General features: G+C 32.0%; 1 protein-coding gene across 1 annotated transcript in view; it reads right to left on the reverse strand.

Annotated features, from left to right (window-relative positions):
- Positions 1–4709: 4709 nt before the first annotated feature.
- LOC132712719 (uncharacterized) overlaps positions 4710–17931 on the reverse strand; it is a 29547-nt gene continuing 16325 nt past the window's right edge. The window contains exons 9-18 of the mRNA XM_060695139.1: positions 17533–17686; positions 17006–17225; positions 15678–15769; positions 14901–15022; positions 14167–14303; positions 13229–13402; positions 12654–12846; positions 11961–12080; positions 8139–11408; positions 4710–7773 (exon numbers count right to left, since the gene is read on the reverse strand). Of these exons, the coding sequence (XP_060551122.1) occupies positions 7678–7773; positions 8139–11408; positions 11961–12080; positions 12654–12846; positions 13229–13402; positions 14167–14303; positions 14901–15022; positions 15678–15769; positions 17006–17225; positions 17533–17686 (4578 nt within the window). The 3' untranslated portion in view covers positions 4710–7677. The remainder of the gene's footprint in view (positions 7774–8138; positions 11409–11960; positions 12081–12653; positions 12847–13228; positions 13403–14166; positions 14304–14900; positions 15023–15677; positions 15770–17005; positions 17226–17532; positions 17687–17931) is intronic.

Raw genomic sequence — 17931 nt, forward strand, 5'->3', positions numbered from 1 at the left:
GAGACATGTCAGCGAGGTGTATTTGAACAAAATCATTCACTCTTTCAGTGTAAGATGCCAACCTTGACCCAAGGGTTAAAAAAATTGAACAAATTTTATCAGGTTTTTGCCACACACCAATATCGTGGCTCTCGACCTTGCACATTCTAGAGCTTGCACATTTAAAATTCTATTGTTAACTTTTGTGACCAAGATATGCAATCGGCTGAAATAATTTGAACCCGAATGCAATGTCGGGAAAGTGTCAGTAAGCTTGGCCTTATTGGTCTGCAATGCATAAAGTCCAACTATCTCATTACATTTGTACGCTACGTGTCAAATATTTAAGTCAGTATCCATTTAATTCTATGGAAACTGTGATTTACACATACTTCAACCATCACCTTCAGGTTTTTTGTATTTTCTGATCGCAAGATCAGTAAATACATAGCTAACATCCACGGTCTAACACAAAATTTCCTTACAGGTCTAACAACCCAAAGTAGTTCTCACTCAAAACTGCTTAAAAACCAGTAATTTAAAAGAAAGAATAATTTTTAATGTAGGCATTTAACGAATTACAGTGCATTAAAAGTTTAGATTAGTCAATAGAATCAAAGCACTGAATGTACTGATGGGGAGGCTATGAGAGAATGTTTCAGACTTATAGTTTCTTTTCTTTTTCCTTAAAATGTGCTACCAAAATAAAAAGATATGCACATTGCGCTATTTATCCTTACTGTTGTGTTCAACCATTCATATATATGGTTAATGTGGTTGACTATTTATTTTGTTAATATTCCAGAACATTTCATTGAGGTCTACATTCGGACTGTTAATCATGCAAATTTTGAAAAACCTAAACTGTCAATAATAAATGACATACCAGCAAGTATGACGACTGTTCATTATCAGATAACAATAACATTTTACAACTGACGGTTCCTTATCAAAATATTCTAGGACTGTTCATCATAAATACTTTATGTCATTTTAATATTATTGAATGATAATAACAACTGCAAGTGATGCAACATTTTTATTGAACATGAAAATTATACACATTTAGATGTACCATAATTGAGATCAATAAGATACTGTCTTGTGATGAGTATTAATATTCATGCTATACGGACAGAAGGTTGTCTTCTCCAGAAGCAAATCTCGAATAAAATCACGTTTCAGAAAATTATTCCCATTTCATTACTGACGGCGTCGGATAATATTAAAGCTAAATATTTCTTGAAAAAATACATATCTGCAAATCTTATTCAAAACTGAATCGACCTAAGTGAAAATTGATCAGGCAGTTATATCTTCTTTTTTTTTACCGCCAACACTCAACCAACTTATGGTAGTTCAATCGATAGATTCTACGTGTATTTTTAAACCTCACTAGCTTGAAATATATACTGCGGAAAATCTGTTTTAACAGGGTGTGCGGTTATTACGTAGGGTTTTCCCTGTCGACCATTTCCCGCAAATAGATGAGAACATCGAAGCCGTCAGTGTTATGAATGGTGTTATAAATGGCGTGTTTGGAAGTTTTTGTTGAAACTTCTCCAAATCCCTCCAGAGGCGTGCACGTCGCGGAGAAGGCACACGGAAGGTCATAGTCAAGTCATCATAAGTACCAGAGGTGATTGGTTGACCTGTCGTGACTTACTCTGGAGGTTTGGCGCTAATGGATGCCGTTTTTGTTGTCGTAGGTCAGAAAGTTGAAGCCTTGACGGTATTGTCGTCTCCTTTACCACCAAAGAACGAAGAATGGGCTTCCAGGAAGAATCTGCTTGAAAAAGACGTCCCAGATGCTATAATCTCGGACATATGGTTATTCCGGCGCCGAGTATAAATAAACTTAAAACACACACACTTTTGTTGAAAACAAAACAAAAAAACAACAACACATTTTCTGTAGTAATTTTTCAAGTGTTGTAAAATGAATAAGAAATTCCTCTTATGCCGCCGATTATTTTTAGAACACAAACATATAAGTTCTTTTTTTTTATTTTTCAAATAAACATTAATGACTTCAGCGCGCGCAAATATCGTTTTCAAATTTAAGTTTCGTAAGATATGTTAATGACTTCCCGATGCTCGACTGTAAGTAATTTGTATATGTATGCGTTTTTTGGGGTTTTTTTTTGTTTGTTTTTTAATTAAAGCTTCTTATTCTTTAATATTTTTTATGTATCTCATAATCTGTATTGAAAATTTGAATTTTATTACACATGGACTATCAAATTATGATGCGTTGCCCTAGAATTGAATAAACTTTCTAATTACACAATGCGGGGTCATACTGATCTTTGCATCTTTCTCTGAAATAATTATTTCCTTGTTAAAACATATTTGACCACATATTTCTGTCAATTAACTGTTCACTTTACTTCCGATTTTTGTTGTACGGAAACACATGTTTCTATTTGTGTTTTCTAATCAATTCGAATCTATAATCAGTTTAATGGGATCACCACCGGGTAAACGACTACTAGGTACTTTGGTCATGTTTTTTACCCCAAATATTTGAATGTTTCTATTGGGATTAAAATGAGCATAGTTAACTAAACAACTGGTTGTATAAATCCCTGACCTGTCTAATTCTAATTATGAGATTAGTGAATATATAAGACTTTCACTACAAAATATTCCTAAACAAAAGAGCACATGTTTAAATTTATTCCTATACAAATAAAAGATCAGAGTAGGGATCTGTCAATTGCCAGACATATTTTTAAAAGATACTTTTATGTTAAAAGTTTGATTAATGAATTATGTAAGATGAAAATATAAGTATTGCTTTTTTTATTTTCCTAATGTAAAATGTAATATTGTGCTGGAATTTTGTCGGAGGGTCCTTAGGGGTTTTGTAGTTAAATAGTTTTTTTCGGCGATAATGGTTCAAGAATAAAATGTTTTCAAACTATATGTTCATCACCATCAGTGAATTTTTAGTTAAATGTATGCAAAATACTTACTAACAGCTATATGATATAGCGGTTTATGACCGTTTTCCGCGTACAGCCTCCTGGGGTGTACTAATAAGTTATTTTTCCTTAGTTATCACGCAAGCATGATCCATGTCTCTGATGTAAGCGACAGTTTACAATTATTTGTCTTTAAAAAATATTAAGGACTATTAATGGTTTATAACAACAAAAGAACATGCATGATATTGAGAATACGGTGTTGCAACGTTCTAGTTAATGACCCGTCATAAACAGTTGGTCGCTGCGTAGTAATTGGAAAATTGTTATCAAAAATAATAAAGAATATTTGCCACTAAATTAAAGCATTTACTTATAAATTTTCATTTATGCTTTTTGTTAAAAAATATTGATAAAGTTATTATTTTGAAGGGTTTTCATACCAGAACTATTTATTACAGACGTACGTATGCCTAAACCTGATTACCGCGGCAGTATGACGTCACGGAGTAGTGATTTAAACAAAAATCAAGAATTTTTCAGAGAATTATTATCTTTACAAATTGCAGATATGAAATTAAAGAATGAAAATATTTTCATATTGTAAATGTCTGTGATGAGTGATGAGTCAGCTTAGAAAATATCAAGGTACTATTTTTTGACCTGATTACCGCGGCAGTAAGATTTGACGGACAGTTATTAACATTGGGTCGGCATAGCCTCCCAAAAAATGAGGTTACAATCACAAATTTCGCGGATGAATATCTTGTTTACCCAATGAAAAATGTTCGGCTGTTTCCGTTAAGCTTCGGTTCATCATGAATGCACTCGGATGAATATCATTTTAATCAATGAAAATGCTATTTTAGCTATGTCGATTACCGAATACTCCAGAGCTGAGTACACAAATAGATCTGACTGTCGAGTAGTGGAATATATACATGTCGGACTGTTTTGGCGAGAAGATTTTCGCTAAATTATTTTCATCAGTGTTAAACAACAGGTTTATCGTGGACAAAATACTTCGAAATTAATAAGAATTACAAACACGAAATGGAAATTCTCGATTTAGAATTACATAATGTATTCGTTTTTATTCAAAGTAGATACGTATATCTTCACCGTGGTGCAGAGGTAGCGCGCTCGTTTAGAGTGTGAGAGGCCTAAGGTTCAAATCCTAGTCGAGGCAATTTTTTTAAGTGTCTTTTTTAAGGAAGTAGCCACGATATGCAAAGATAAAGTGTGGCTGTCATAAAAAATGAAAAATGATTTTTGGATGCAACTCTAGTCATGCAAAATTCCATATGTATCAATCTCAAACTGTTATAGAAAAAAAGCTAAACATTGTCGCAGCATAAGATGAATTATAGTAACTGTTACATGTATATAAAAATAAACTTATACAGGAAAATACATACAGATTGTCAGTATGATTTAGATTGCAAAGATCAGAAAATACCATAGAGCTGCAGCCCTTTGATATTTTAACTTCAAAAGGACAATCAAACTAAAGCTTGAACTGTGGTCTTAAACTCAACAAAGGTAATCTTGAACTTTGAATGCTTTGTATCAAAAAAAGTATTCGGGTTATTATAGGCGGGAACACTTTTCATATTCAAGGACTTTTTGATTTAGACCTACAGTGTGTCCAAACTCAATAAGGATCTTCTACTCAATAAACATCCTATGAAGTGTAAAGGCTCTTATCAAATGGTTCTCCATTTTGGAGTGAGGAATGTTTCTACAATTCCAAGACACTGTTAGTTTACCTTTAATCTACCAAACTCCTAAAAAAGAGTGAAGCTATGCATTCCAAAAGCAGATTGTGATCATTGAATGTTACAGTTCAGTGTGAAGCCCAAAAATTAAAATATGCTTAAGCAAGAGGGATTTTTTTGCTGATAAAATGAGTTTATGTTACAAAAGTAAAACTTGTCTCGGCTTTTTTGACAACACAAAAAGCTGACCACTAAGCTTAATGTGTTCAGTTGAGCTAACAAACACTAAGGCACAAACATTAAAGTTATTATATATTTATTTATTCTAGCATTGTCAGATAAAATTAAAACAAAAAATAAAAAAAACTTATCACAAGAATGTCTAGCTACAGACAGTAAAAATATAAATCGTCAAAATACAATATATTTGTTCCTCTAAATGATATGTAAATAATTGGACGGAGAGAAATAAGACTGTAAATTTCACCTTGATAAAGAAGGAAAGCACTTTGCCCTAAAAAAATATTCAAACTACATTTAGAAAATGCTTGAAATGGGCACAAATCTTAATAATTGTAATAAAATAATAATATCAATAATATTTTCAGTTGTCAAGAGCCAAGTGGCAGCTGTAAAAAGTTGCCCTGTACAGTGCTGTTATCTTTTTCTTGACCTTCAGGATCACTGGTTTCAACACTTTATGTATTGAAAATAGAGTATCATGTTAGTCGGTGCTGGGGGGCGAGAGGGATGTTGCAATTTTTTCCTCATGTACAGACTCAATCAATCAGAGTCTGCAATTTTCACATTATTTTTTTGTAATTAATGCTTTCGGGGGATCACACTTTTTCTTTCCAAACAAAAAGGGAAACTATAAGATATGTTTATATAAATATAAACCTCATTAGAATGGTCGTTTCTTCAATTTTTAATAATAAGTTAATTAAACATTTCTAAAAGGTGACAATAGATAGAATTTGGGACTATTTAACAATCACACAGTGATGTTAATTAATGCGTGGATTCAGTGAGAGGGAGTAGAACCAAACAAATGCCAAACCCTCTTTGGGATACGCATTACCCCATGGCAAAATTTTACGACCCCTCCCTCCCCCTCTGGTTAAAAAATCAATGCCAGAAATTATAACACATTATACATATTGATATAACTGTGATTGTATAAAAGCAAACTTCTTAACAAAATAATGCTCAATTACTTAACGACTGGTATTTTAATGAATCATTACTGAGAAATAAGTTAACAAACAATATTTTTGAAAATGATTTTAACTTAATATTTGTAGCCATCTATTTTAAAGGTTTAACAGATCATGTGTAAAATAAGATTCAAGTAACATTATCTCATTTTGCGTCATGGAGGATTCCTTTTTTCATATTCCACTTACCATCGTGTCAAAATCACATAAAATCATTTTAACAACTAGGAATGTATGTCAATTGTTAACAAAAAAGAGATACACTGCACATCATAGTCCTAATAACATATCCTTTGAGATATTATACTACATGTAATGTATATATGATGTAGGGATTGGACGTTTCACAAAGTGCAGTGTAAATCAACAGTTTGATGCAAGGCAGTTTTATCGCTAGTCTCAAAATTGTCTTTCTCTGCCCAGCCAAATACAATTTTCAGACCAACCAATCTGTAGAAAACCATAGTAATACAATCGAAAAAATAATGTGCTATGAATATATCAAAAGTTTCAAGTTTTTGCTTCTTATTATTAATTCTAAAAATCTCGTGATTTGTTTCAGGATATGAAAAACATATTTAAAGTATAAAACTGTATAGAGGTATTATTATGAACATTTATTAATAGTAAAATTATGTTGTTTCCATAAGCTTATGGTTGGTTCTTAATATAATCATAACATAGAATGACTATTTCATTTAACACACATGAATAGTGTAGGGACACAGAATAAAAATATTCCTGAACGAAATATAATCCTGCTTTTATAAGTAGTATTTTTACTGTTTAGTTAGGATTTCGTGCATGTGCTACTAACTTATTGAGAAAATAAAAATATATTTCTTTCATTCAGGTATTTTGTAAGTATTCTTCAAACAATAATTTTATAAACTACTACGAAAGAATATATAGCTTCATACACTTAAAATTACAATATTACAAAGTAATAAATTACCAGATTGATTTAGTCTGAATTAATCCCCTTATGTACACATATATATGTGAACACAGTCCGACAACAAACAATAAATAATTGTATCTTTGTGTACAAAACAATACAACAAATGAATAAATAAATACCTGTGCTACAATTGTTACTAACAAGTGCAATAAATTAATATATGCCAATATAACAAAGTAATCTCCCAATGGTTTATATACAATGCATATAAAAAAGTGAAAAACTATAAATCTTTCTCCTTTCTATAAAGAATTCTTTACAACTTCAATACTTTTTAAAGTTAACTTGTGTTATTTTTTTTTATTTACAAAATTGAGTAGTGGGAATTGTGATACAATAATAAAGATAACAAATTATGTGTGAAAATGTCAAGCAAATTACATTGACATGTAATGCATACATCTTTAAAATATAAGTTTTGTTTTTACAGTTTTAGATAATACACAATAATGTAGCCTCTAAGCCTTACATATGAAGAACACCTAAAAGAGAGCTACAGAAATTATTTTTTCGTATCTTGCCTTTTATACCTTATCATAAAGTCAAGATCTATAATCTTTAACAAATACTAGCTCTAACGTATTAAATAAAATGGCGAGCTAAAATCATCTTAATCTTTCAAGACCAGGCAACATTAAACACCACTAATTATTCTCTCTACATGAACTACAATAGTACCACATGTCTCCATGACCAAAACTAACACAGTTCTAAATTTCAAAAGAAAAAGATTCCAATAACAAGAGTAAAACAAAGTATGGCATCAAACTTGAAAAATAGGAACAAAAACACTTCTACATAAATAAATGTGTTTATGTTTCGCAAGCATAAGATGACAGCACTGACAAATCTGTTAAACTCCCTTCTCTATGTCTCTACAGGTCTATAGACCAACCAGTAGCTGCAGATTCTAGACTTTGGGAGACACTGTCACCATCTTCCTTCATGGCTAGACGACGTCCCATCACCGCCTGTAACAATAATACCTCAAATTATACACCTGATAAAATATCTAAACTTGCATAAATTTACTAAGCAGTTAGGGTACCGTTTATTTCAAGCAAATTCTTCATAAATTAAAAAAACGTCCTCAAACTGAGCTGTAAAACAAAACACTTGCAAGTAAACAGAGTTTATATAATAATTTACAAAATATACTGCAACGATTATTCAACATACCATATATATGTATAAATAAAATAAAATACTTTCACATATTTATTGTGCAAAGTTTTTGATACTGATCATTTCTTTGTATTGCTTCCAACAGTAAGCATATGACAAATAAAAGGTATTATCTATTTAAATACATGTGTAATAAAAGAAAAAGAAATACCTTCTTTAGAATATCTGCAATTGAGGTTAGTTGTTCCTGACTTGCATTGCTAAGATCGTCTAGTTGATGGGGATGAGGTTTGGAAATAGATCTTAAATTGTCCTTCTGATCCTGTAACTCCATAGACTGAAGAACAAATGATGGTAACCCGTCAGATTGTTGGGGAGTAAGTGAGTCACTCATCTCAGAAATCTTCATCAATTTTGGTGCCCCATTATTCTCCCCGGGAACAAGTATATCTTTCCCAGGCTGTCCTGGCAACTGCTTTGTAAAGACATTACTTCCAGATGATTTGTTGCCACGAAGCATTCCCTCAGAAACACTTTGCCTTTTATTTAGTCTAGATTTTAGTTCATCGGCCATACTGCCTCGTGGTGCAATGTTCTGTACACTTCTTCTTACAAGGGAAACTGACTTGGTAACCTGTACAGGTGGAGGAGGGGGAGGAGGTGGTATTGGTGATGAAAGATCTCTTGTAAGTAATGGGACATCTTTTTTCTGAGATGATGAATCAGGCACTCTTTTAGGAGCTAGCGGATCTTTCCCGAGAGTAACTCTTATTGTATTTTTCTTTGGACTTTGAACTTTTTCTATCTCATATTCTAATTTCTTTGGTTGTTCGACTGTATCATCTAGTATTTCTGGTTGAGAACTAGTCTGACTACCACGTTGTTTTGGTAGTAATCTCCTCTTTGGTGTTGTCCCGCTATCACGTTTCTTTTCTTTTTCAAAATTTCCATCCAAAGACTGAGACTTTCTACCTTTTTGTTCTTGCTCTGCTCTAAATATTGAACTTTTTTCAATATCATTGTCATTAGTAGATTTCTCTTGAAGAGATTTAGCATTACTTGCATTCTCCTTACTGTTGACAGTAGCCTCAGTCACTTTCATAGAGTTGCTACTTAACATCAAACTTCTTCTTGGTGTAATTACTGGTTTTTTCTTCTTTTCCTTTTCATCAACCTCAGTCAAGTCCAGTTTAACTCTAATTTTTTCTTGTTCAACAGTTTTCAGATCCTGATCATTATTAGCATCACATGATTTATCCTTCATTTGTGTACAATTTCTCAATGTTGCACTTGAATCCAAAGAATCTGGATTAACGCCGTTTGCTGCACCCCTCAATGACATATCCCTTGAAGCCAGCATAGAATTGAGTACTACCCTTATACCATCATTATCTTTACCTCTTGGTGATACATAATCCTTTCCAGCTAATGATTTGCTTAAATGATTCGAAATGCATTCTGAACTTTCTTTGACTTGTTGAATACCAATACGATTCTCACATTCTCTGATTTCTAGAGAATCAAATGTGTCTGTTTGTTGTGTACTTCTTTGTTGTAACTCATTGTTTGTACTTGATTTTTGAATATTATTGTCCTCAATTTTCAAATCATTAGACATTTGCTTCTCAGTGTCTCCCTCTTTAGTTATCAATCTTTCTGAAGTAATATAGTTATTACCAATCTTATCACTCCTGGAGCTTACAGATCCATTTCTATTATCACAAACATCAAACATTGGCAAGGAATTTTTCCTGCATGTTACATCAGATTCACTGTTTCTTAGTTTTACCTCCTTGCTGACAGGTTCAATCTCTGACCTTTTTGTTTTGATTCTACTACTATTTATTTCTGTTTTATCTCTGCTGTCTACCTTTTCAAATTCAGAATGTCGAGACTTGGCTTCTTTTGATTTTTGATCATTGGATTTATTTGACAAACTTTTATAGGTATACTTTTGTTCAGTGTCATTGTGATTTTGTCTATCAGTTGTGATATCAGGTGTCTGTGTCTTTAATCGAAGGGTAAGTTCATCTACCATTTGTGTTTTATTGACAGCATTTTGTCCATTGTTAATACTTTTATCTGAAGCTATATGGTTCTTGATGTCACTATTTCTTTCACTCATTACTTCATGCTCCATATCCTCAACACAAATCTCATTATCTTTAGAGATGGTTTTGCTATATGTAGATTCTACTTGCTCTTTTTTCCTTGTATCTTCATTCATATTTGTATTTTCCGATTTATTATGGTAGCCTGCATCACTTGCTTGCCGTTGAGACAAGAAAATTTCATTCTGTGTTTCACTGACCCCATTTAAAGATGGTCTTTTTACAGCCACATCAAAGAAACTGTCATAAGATCTTTCAGCAAAAGAATCTGTCTTAATACTGGAGTAAATTTTCTGATTCTGTTCAACATTCTCAACAAAATCTTCATTCCTTGAAAGACCAACATTTTCACTTCCAGATTGTCTTCCTGGAATTTCGAGGATTTTCTTTGTAAGTGATTTCTTTTTTACAGGAGAAGGTGGTCTTCTGTTATCAAAAGACTCTCGCATCAGATATTCTTCACTGTAGCGATTCAAATCTTTGGCTTTGCTTCTACGCCTACTCCTAGCAGATTCATTGAGGGTAGATGTGTCAATTTTTAAAGGACTAGGTGGTGTTGGACTTCTATTACTCAAGCTTGATGACAACCTCAGCTTCATGTCTCCAATATCCCTGTTGTAATCTCTTTGATTTTTAACTTTGTTTTTATTTTCATTATCAGCTTGTTCACTTCGATCTGTTCGATCATCAAGACTAACATAGACCCAGTCTGCTGTGTCTTTAGAAATTTTCTGTCTTTCAGCTCTAAACTCATCTCTCACAGACTGCAGTGAAAGCTCTAGATTTGGTATTACCACATTTATTTCTGTTTTAGGCACATTTGCCTTCATTTTAGATTTAGAATAAATATTATCATCATCAGATGTCAGTATGGAGCTCTCATCGCTATAGGATTTATCATCATTTTCATCATCACTGGAACTTTCTCTTAAATTCTTCAAGGTAAATTCAGATGATTCATCACAGGAAGTTTTCTCACTGACACTAGTGGCAGTGTCACTATCCCAATCCCCTAACCTACTTGAACCCAAGGAAGAAATCTTAGATGACCTTGATGAACTTTTTGCTGAACTTCTTGAACTTGATTTAACATTATTTGTCTTTTTCTTAGTATGAATGTCTTCACTTCTGTAGGTTGTTTCAGTTTTAACTTTGTCTTTCCTCCCAGAGTGATTTCCCTTGCCAGTGTGGGCAACTAGAAAGCTGTGAAGTATCCCTGATTTCCCAGAATCTAGTGTACCAGTTACTAGACTAATAATGGTGCGAGTAGACTGGACATCATGAAGAGCAGACTCTGGTACACCTGCCTCCTGGAATAATTCTCTCCATGCAGGTGGAAATGCAAGGTTTTCCAGCATTTGTAAAATATCCTGTAAATGCAAGAAAATACAAAACTTTCATAATAGCAAACAAAATACTCACTACATCAAGTTTATTAGAAAAGTTGACAAAAATTGCCTTCTCTTTTTAGCTGAATCAAAATTATTCCATCATTTAAAATCATCAACAATTTTCATCATTTTTGAACATAACATATTATCAAACATCTTCTTGTGTACCTAATTCTCAGGAAACCACTAAAATTAACCAATAAAATTACCTCTATTTATTAACATCACTTCAACTTTTAAGTTCAAGACTCTACAATATTATGTTTTGCATGAATGTTCTAATTTATAAGCATATGTCAATGTCAAGCAATGCAAATGTAAAGCAATGTAAAAAGATAAAATGTACAGTAATTTAACATGAATGTATAATGTAAAGCAATGTAACGTAAATGCATGTTTAAAGGTACAATAATAATACATGTACTTTAATAAAGATTTCTTCTGTACAGCAGTCAATAGAAGCACACCTTCTAAATAAACTGGTGAACAGATCTACTGGAAAGATATGATACTTCAAAGTCAAATGCATACCTTGAACTGAGGCCTTTTAGCTGGGTTAGGATCCCAACATAACTTGATAAGATGATCCAGTCCCTCTGGTGTACCATCAGGAATTTCAGGCCTTTTGTTCTTTCTCACCATCTCCAAAACCTGTTACAGTACCAGAAATTTATTTGTAAGAAATCAGAAGTGTATAATTTTGATTTATATTGCAGCTTAATAATTCTGTATATCTTCTTTAAAACATATTCTTCAACTAAAAGAAACACTTATAGAATTCGGATCAATTTCAATGTAACAAACTGTTTCATACCAAAGATATCAAATATTATATACTACACAAAATATATTGTCCATACATACTGTCAGCATCATGCTTGAAGAAAAAAAAGATTTATGTTTAAGTAAAAAAACGTTTTATCTTTTAACACTTGAATGTACATAACAATCACAAGTGCCATCAGTAAATAATACAATTCCCTGCTGTTTTACTAGACTTTATACTGTTCAATGTTAGACATGTCTATCATATAAACCTAGCAGTTCACAGTTTAATAATGGTCAAGGTCAGCAGAAAAAAATCAACATTGTGCCAAGTTCACCATGAATATGTTTGAAAAATTCACAATGACAGTTATTCTTAGCTCATTCCATATACAGATTTATTTTGTATGTTTTTCACAGTGTAATACACACAATAACACACAAGACAAAACTAAATACCTGAAAAACACTACAGTCTTTATATGGAGAACATCTTGTCAGCATTTCCCACAATATGATACCGAAACTGTACACATCTGATTTCCCAGTTATCTCCCCCTTATCTAGGAGTTCAGGTGACATCCACGAGGGGACGGCATTGCAACTAGGCTTTGACTTTACTTTCCGACCTGATCTTAACCCAGCATCAAGTCTGTAAAACAAATGTGAATATGTATTATACTTATTTGTAGATAAATAAAGAATACAAGTTTTGTACGAAAATACAACAACAAATTTTCAAATTTAAAGATATATCTATTATCTTCATATAGACCTGTATTGAAGCTGGAAGTAATAAGTATTTATAAGCCATTTATATATAGGTAAATCTTAGATCTAAATATTCAGACTATCTTAAAATACTTCAGGGATAACAAATATTAGTATGTTCTCCAATATTATGAAATTGGTCTTAAGATTAACAAGTAAGATGAATATTTGGTAAATATTTCCGAAATACATCCCAGCATTGGTCTGATCATTTTCTTTAATGAAATCAATTAAAAGTAAAGCATATAAATAAAACAAAGTACCTTAGTTTGGAAAATCCGAAGTCAGCAATTTTAGCTCTCAGACTGTCACACAGTAGAACATTCATGGATTTTAAATCAAGATGCAGAACCTCTGGTTTATGACTGTGTAAGTAATTCATCCCTAGAGCAATATCTCTGGAGATTTGATAATAAAGGGCGTGGTCCAGGGAATCACTGCAATAAAACAATCATATATTGATATTAATCTTATATAATGTAACAAATGCAAAAATTAAGTATGAATTTTGTCTAGTACTTATTTATCACCCCAGTTTTGAATGTCAAAGTCAACACATGTATACATGTATCCCATTTATTAAACCTGTACCATTTCACAGAAATTGTCTTATACAAGAACAAAAACTTATTTATTAACCAAGACACATGAAATGTACATTATGCTCAATTTGAGACAAAAACATTGAAGACATTGAGTTATTTCATTCTTATTTTGTGTTTTGATATATTGGTGCTCATTCTTCTAAATTACCAATTGAAGAATTAAAGAGCTTAGCAGAATAGAGTCTAGAGGATGTTTATTATGGGAGGAACATTTGAACTGTATACTGTTAATAAAAAGTCTAACTTAATAATAACCACACAACTTAAGCAAATTCAAAACAATATTTTTCATATGAATTTGCTGTTTCATATAAACAAGTTCAAAAGTTTAAGTAAAAATTCTGACATACATTCATGTATATAAAATTCATATTGTATTTTAAATCAAGCACTAGTAAGCAGGGTCTATCTCATCAACTGTTTTACAACCATGCATGTTCTGAGCTTAAGCAGAGATGACAGTTATTTAATGTGCCTTAAGATATCAATTAACTTTTCATATGTTGGAAGCAAAATGTAAGAACTTAGTTCTTTGTAGACTAAAACGTAAATGCTTACAAAGTCTGAGATAATATGAAAACATAAAATCCACATACCAATCTGGATTATGTAGGTAGTTAAACAAGCTTCCATGAGACATGTATTCAAGCACCATCACTGGAAGCTTGCCTGATGTACATACTCCAATCAACAACACCACTCGTGGATGACGTAGTTCCTTTAATAGGCTAACCTGTGAGCATTAGTAAAACAGACGTATTTAACCAAACTAAATTCACATGTTTCATGAAAAAATAGATTTAACTCTTTGAGAGAAAAATTCAAAAGAATAAAGTTTGAACACAATTTCTGGTGTAAAATAGTGACTCAAATCTCTTAATAATTATTTCACAACAAAGCCATCTTCTTGTCCAATCAGTAAATATAATAAAATTATCAACCTATTGCATAATCAATTTATCTACTTGAATTATTTCCAAATTAATTATCAGTACAGGTTATCTATAGATAATTCCCTTTACCATCAAAATACTCTTTCCATCAAATGTATTAACTAAGATCCGCTAAAGTCTGTGATAATTATAATACCAGTACAAAAATAATTGAAAAATTACAAATAATCATCTTTTCCTTTAAAAGTATTACACACAAATGTACTATCTTGAAACACTAAAATATTTTGCCACTTTCAATGTATTACAAGATCAAATACACCTTGGCATAACCCTCAACAATATTATGTCTTCATTATTCATTGCATTCTAAACAATTTGTAGTGTACATGATGTCAAATGCTCTATTTCAAAGTTATAAAGGAATGAATTTATACCTCTGCAGCAAAATAGTTTTTATCTGCCTGTTGTAAGGGAATTTTCAACTGTTTCACAGCAACCTCTGATCCTTTAAAATCACCCTTATATACACGAGAAAATGTCCCTTCACCTATCAAATCTGCATAAAATATAAAAAATATATCTGTTAATTGATTTTCCATAATAACTTAAGAACAATTTGAAAAGTCCATTATGTCAAAACAAATCTGAAAACTCAAGTGACTATTCCTATTAATTTTACACAAGAGATCAAATATGTTGGTTTTTTTTTTAAATTACAAGCAGATAAATATGTATTCAATTATTGGATGACTATTATCTGCTGCTAAGTATAAACAACCATAAGAAAAGAAGACACCTAATGGAGCAGAGCCACTTTAAAACACATGGGCAAAATTTAATCAAGCCTGGTAAAGAGCCACTCATATTTCTAACATCAAGCTTGTACATGTAAACCTTATGGTTTCTGACATACTGATATTTAAAGACTTTCTATAAAAGTATATGAGCCGCGCCTCGACAAAACTAACATAATGGGTTTGCGACCAGCATTGATCCAGACCAGCCTGCACATCCGCGCAGTCTGAGCAGGATCCATGCTGTTTGCTTACATACCCTATAACAAGTATAGAAACTGATAGCGAACAGCATGGATCCTCATCAGACTGCGAGGATGCGCAGGCTGGTCTGGATCCATGCTGGATGCAAACCTATTATGTTGGTTTTGTCATGGCGCGGCTCGTATGTCTTTTCAAAACAATAATCATTAATACCTTCTGGTTTATAATTGATATCTGTATAATCTAGCTCTAGACTGGAGACTGGGTCTGAATGTCGGAACTTCTGAAGCTCGCATTGCAACTGTCTGTAATATTGTATACATGCATAAACAAACATACACCACATCTATGTGATTTATTCATATTTTTATATATTCCACATACTGCCAGTTTTCAATCACAACCACTTTTCAATCACCCCTGGAAATTCTTTATTTTTGACCTTATTTGTCATGTAACCAAACTGTATGCACATCTTGTATTTACCTTGACTACATTTATCAGCAGCAATGTCAATTATGGCGTTAAAAAAGAAAATAACAGTATTTTAGTTCAAAATATGTAAAATTTGTGTTTTCCACTAATCCTTTATTTACCCAGTTACAAATCGCAATAATTTTCTAAAAATAATTGATTTACAGACTCAGTTTTTTGTCAGTCTGCAAAAATGGATATTAAGTTAGACAACTGTTTCAATATCATTAAGTCATAATGTATACTGCACTTCAAAAGCTATAATTTTAAAATGTACATATTTTACCATACAATTCTTAATTGGAAGGTTATACGTCAGTAAACTAACAGTCACTTAAACAAGGAAAAACATTCTCTCCGATAACTTTTCAGAAAGCTGTTACTAGAATGGGGTCATATAGACCCTAAGATTCTAAAAAATTCACAAGAACAAGCTTTTTCTGTTAGGCACATTGAGATGTACATCCATACCCCAATTGTTACAGCTTTACTACTGCAAAAAGATATCAAGATTGAAAAATGTCATTATAAATAGGTTAAAATTGTTTATTACCATTTATCTGAAGTTGAGTTTGTCAAAATTTCTTCAAAATACATAACTGGTTATATTTTAACATTGTATGACAATTTTTATGTGGTACAGTTTATATTTTGTTAACTGATTGAAAAGTGGTTGTGAAATTTAGAAGAACAGGAAAATGGGTCAGTAATGATTTGTCCTCGATTCATAATAATAATTCAGGTAAAATTTTAAAAAGTTGTTGCATTTATTAGCTGAAATGCTAATATTTGCAGAATTGTAAGAGAAATTTTATTTTTATAATTTCACTGTCAGTTATTATAGAAAAATCTGTTAGCTGATCGGAAAGTGGCAGTACGGGGATACTGTAATATTAAACATAACAAATAGCATTTTTGAATTCTGCTTTGTTACAAATGGTAGCAAAACACCCAAAACAACAAAACTGCATTATAATGATATCTGGCATCAATATTAAACAATATCATTTACAGATTGCTAAAAGGTTTGTTCACCTAAATCTTACACAAACAAACTGTATAGATACCTTATTTGTCTATGATGTTGTTGTTTTTCTTTCTTCATTTCATCTAAAAGTTCTCTCTTACTCATCCTGACATCTGCTCCTAAAGTTTTACTAGCACCGCCATCTACCATACCTCTACTGTAATCTAACTGTTCTGACCCTGGACTAGAGTTACATAACGTTATCTCATCTACTGATAATCTTCTAGCTGATAGTTTTGGTATCCTTGGAGTATTGGATTCTAAATGTACCATAAAAACAAATGCAATTATGAAACTACATGTATTATGATATGAACATAAAATAAACTTTAACTTTTAAACTTTTACACAAGATTGCTAACCAATACTGTATAATTTGTTTGTTTTAGTAAGCTATATTACAACATACAAAGGAATAAAAGATAGTGTTTGCCCTAACAAGTACATGATGTTTGTCATATGACCTAAATGTTTTAATTTGTTTTTTTTTTGTTTTTTGTTTTTTTCATGGGATGAAACATGAGCTCAATGGGGTTGTTTATTATAAACTCTATCAAACAGACAAACCATGCTTTGACTCCAGGCCATTATTTAGGTTCCCCTGTTGTCTGTCCTTGTCCTTGAGCTGTCTTTCAAAATGTACAAGCTGTTCCTGAAGGTCACGAACCAAGGTCAAGGTCATATCATCTCCACTTGTTGCACGAGACTTTAATCTTCTAATCTGGTAAAATATAAAATTGACATGGAATAAAGGTTTTTATGAAACAGCAAATTTGGCTCATTAAAATATAATATATAATACCTACATAAATTTGATATCTCTTTGCTTATAATAATACAATTTTCTAAATGACATCAAACCTCTCACTAAAAAGCATAGTGGCCATCTGAGCAGACACTATTAACCTTTAATCCCCCCCCCCTCCCCAAAAAAAAAACTACAAAAAAAAACAACATATATTTTCA

The sequence above is a fragment of the Ruditapes philippinarum genome, unplaced genomic scaffold, assembly GCF_026571515.1.
Source record: "Ruditapes philippinarum isolate M1 unplaced genomic scaffold, ASM2657151v2 ctg3174_1_1_1_1, whole genome shotgun sequence".
NCBI classification, from domain to species: domain Eukaryota; kingdom Metazoa; phylum Mollusca; class Bivalvia; order Venerida; family Veneridae; genus Ruditapes; species Ruditapes philippinarum.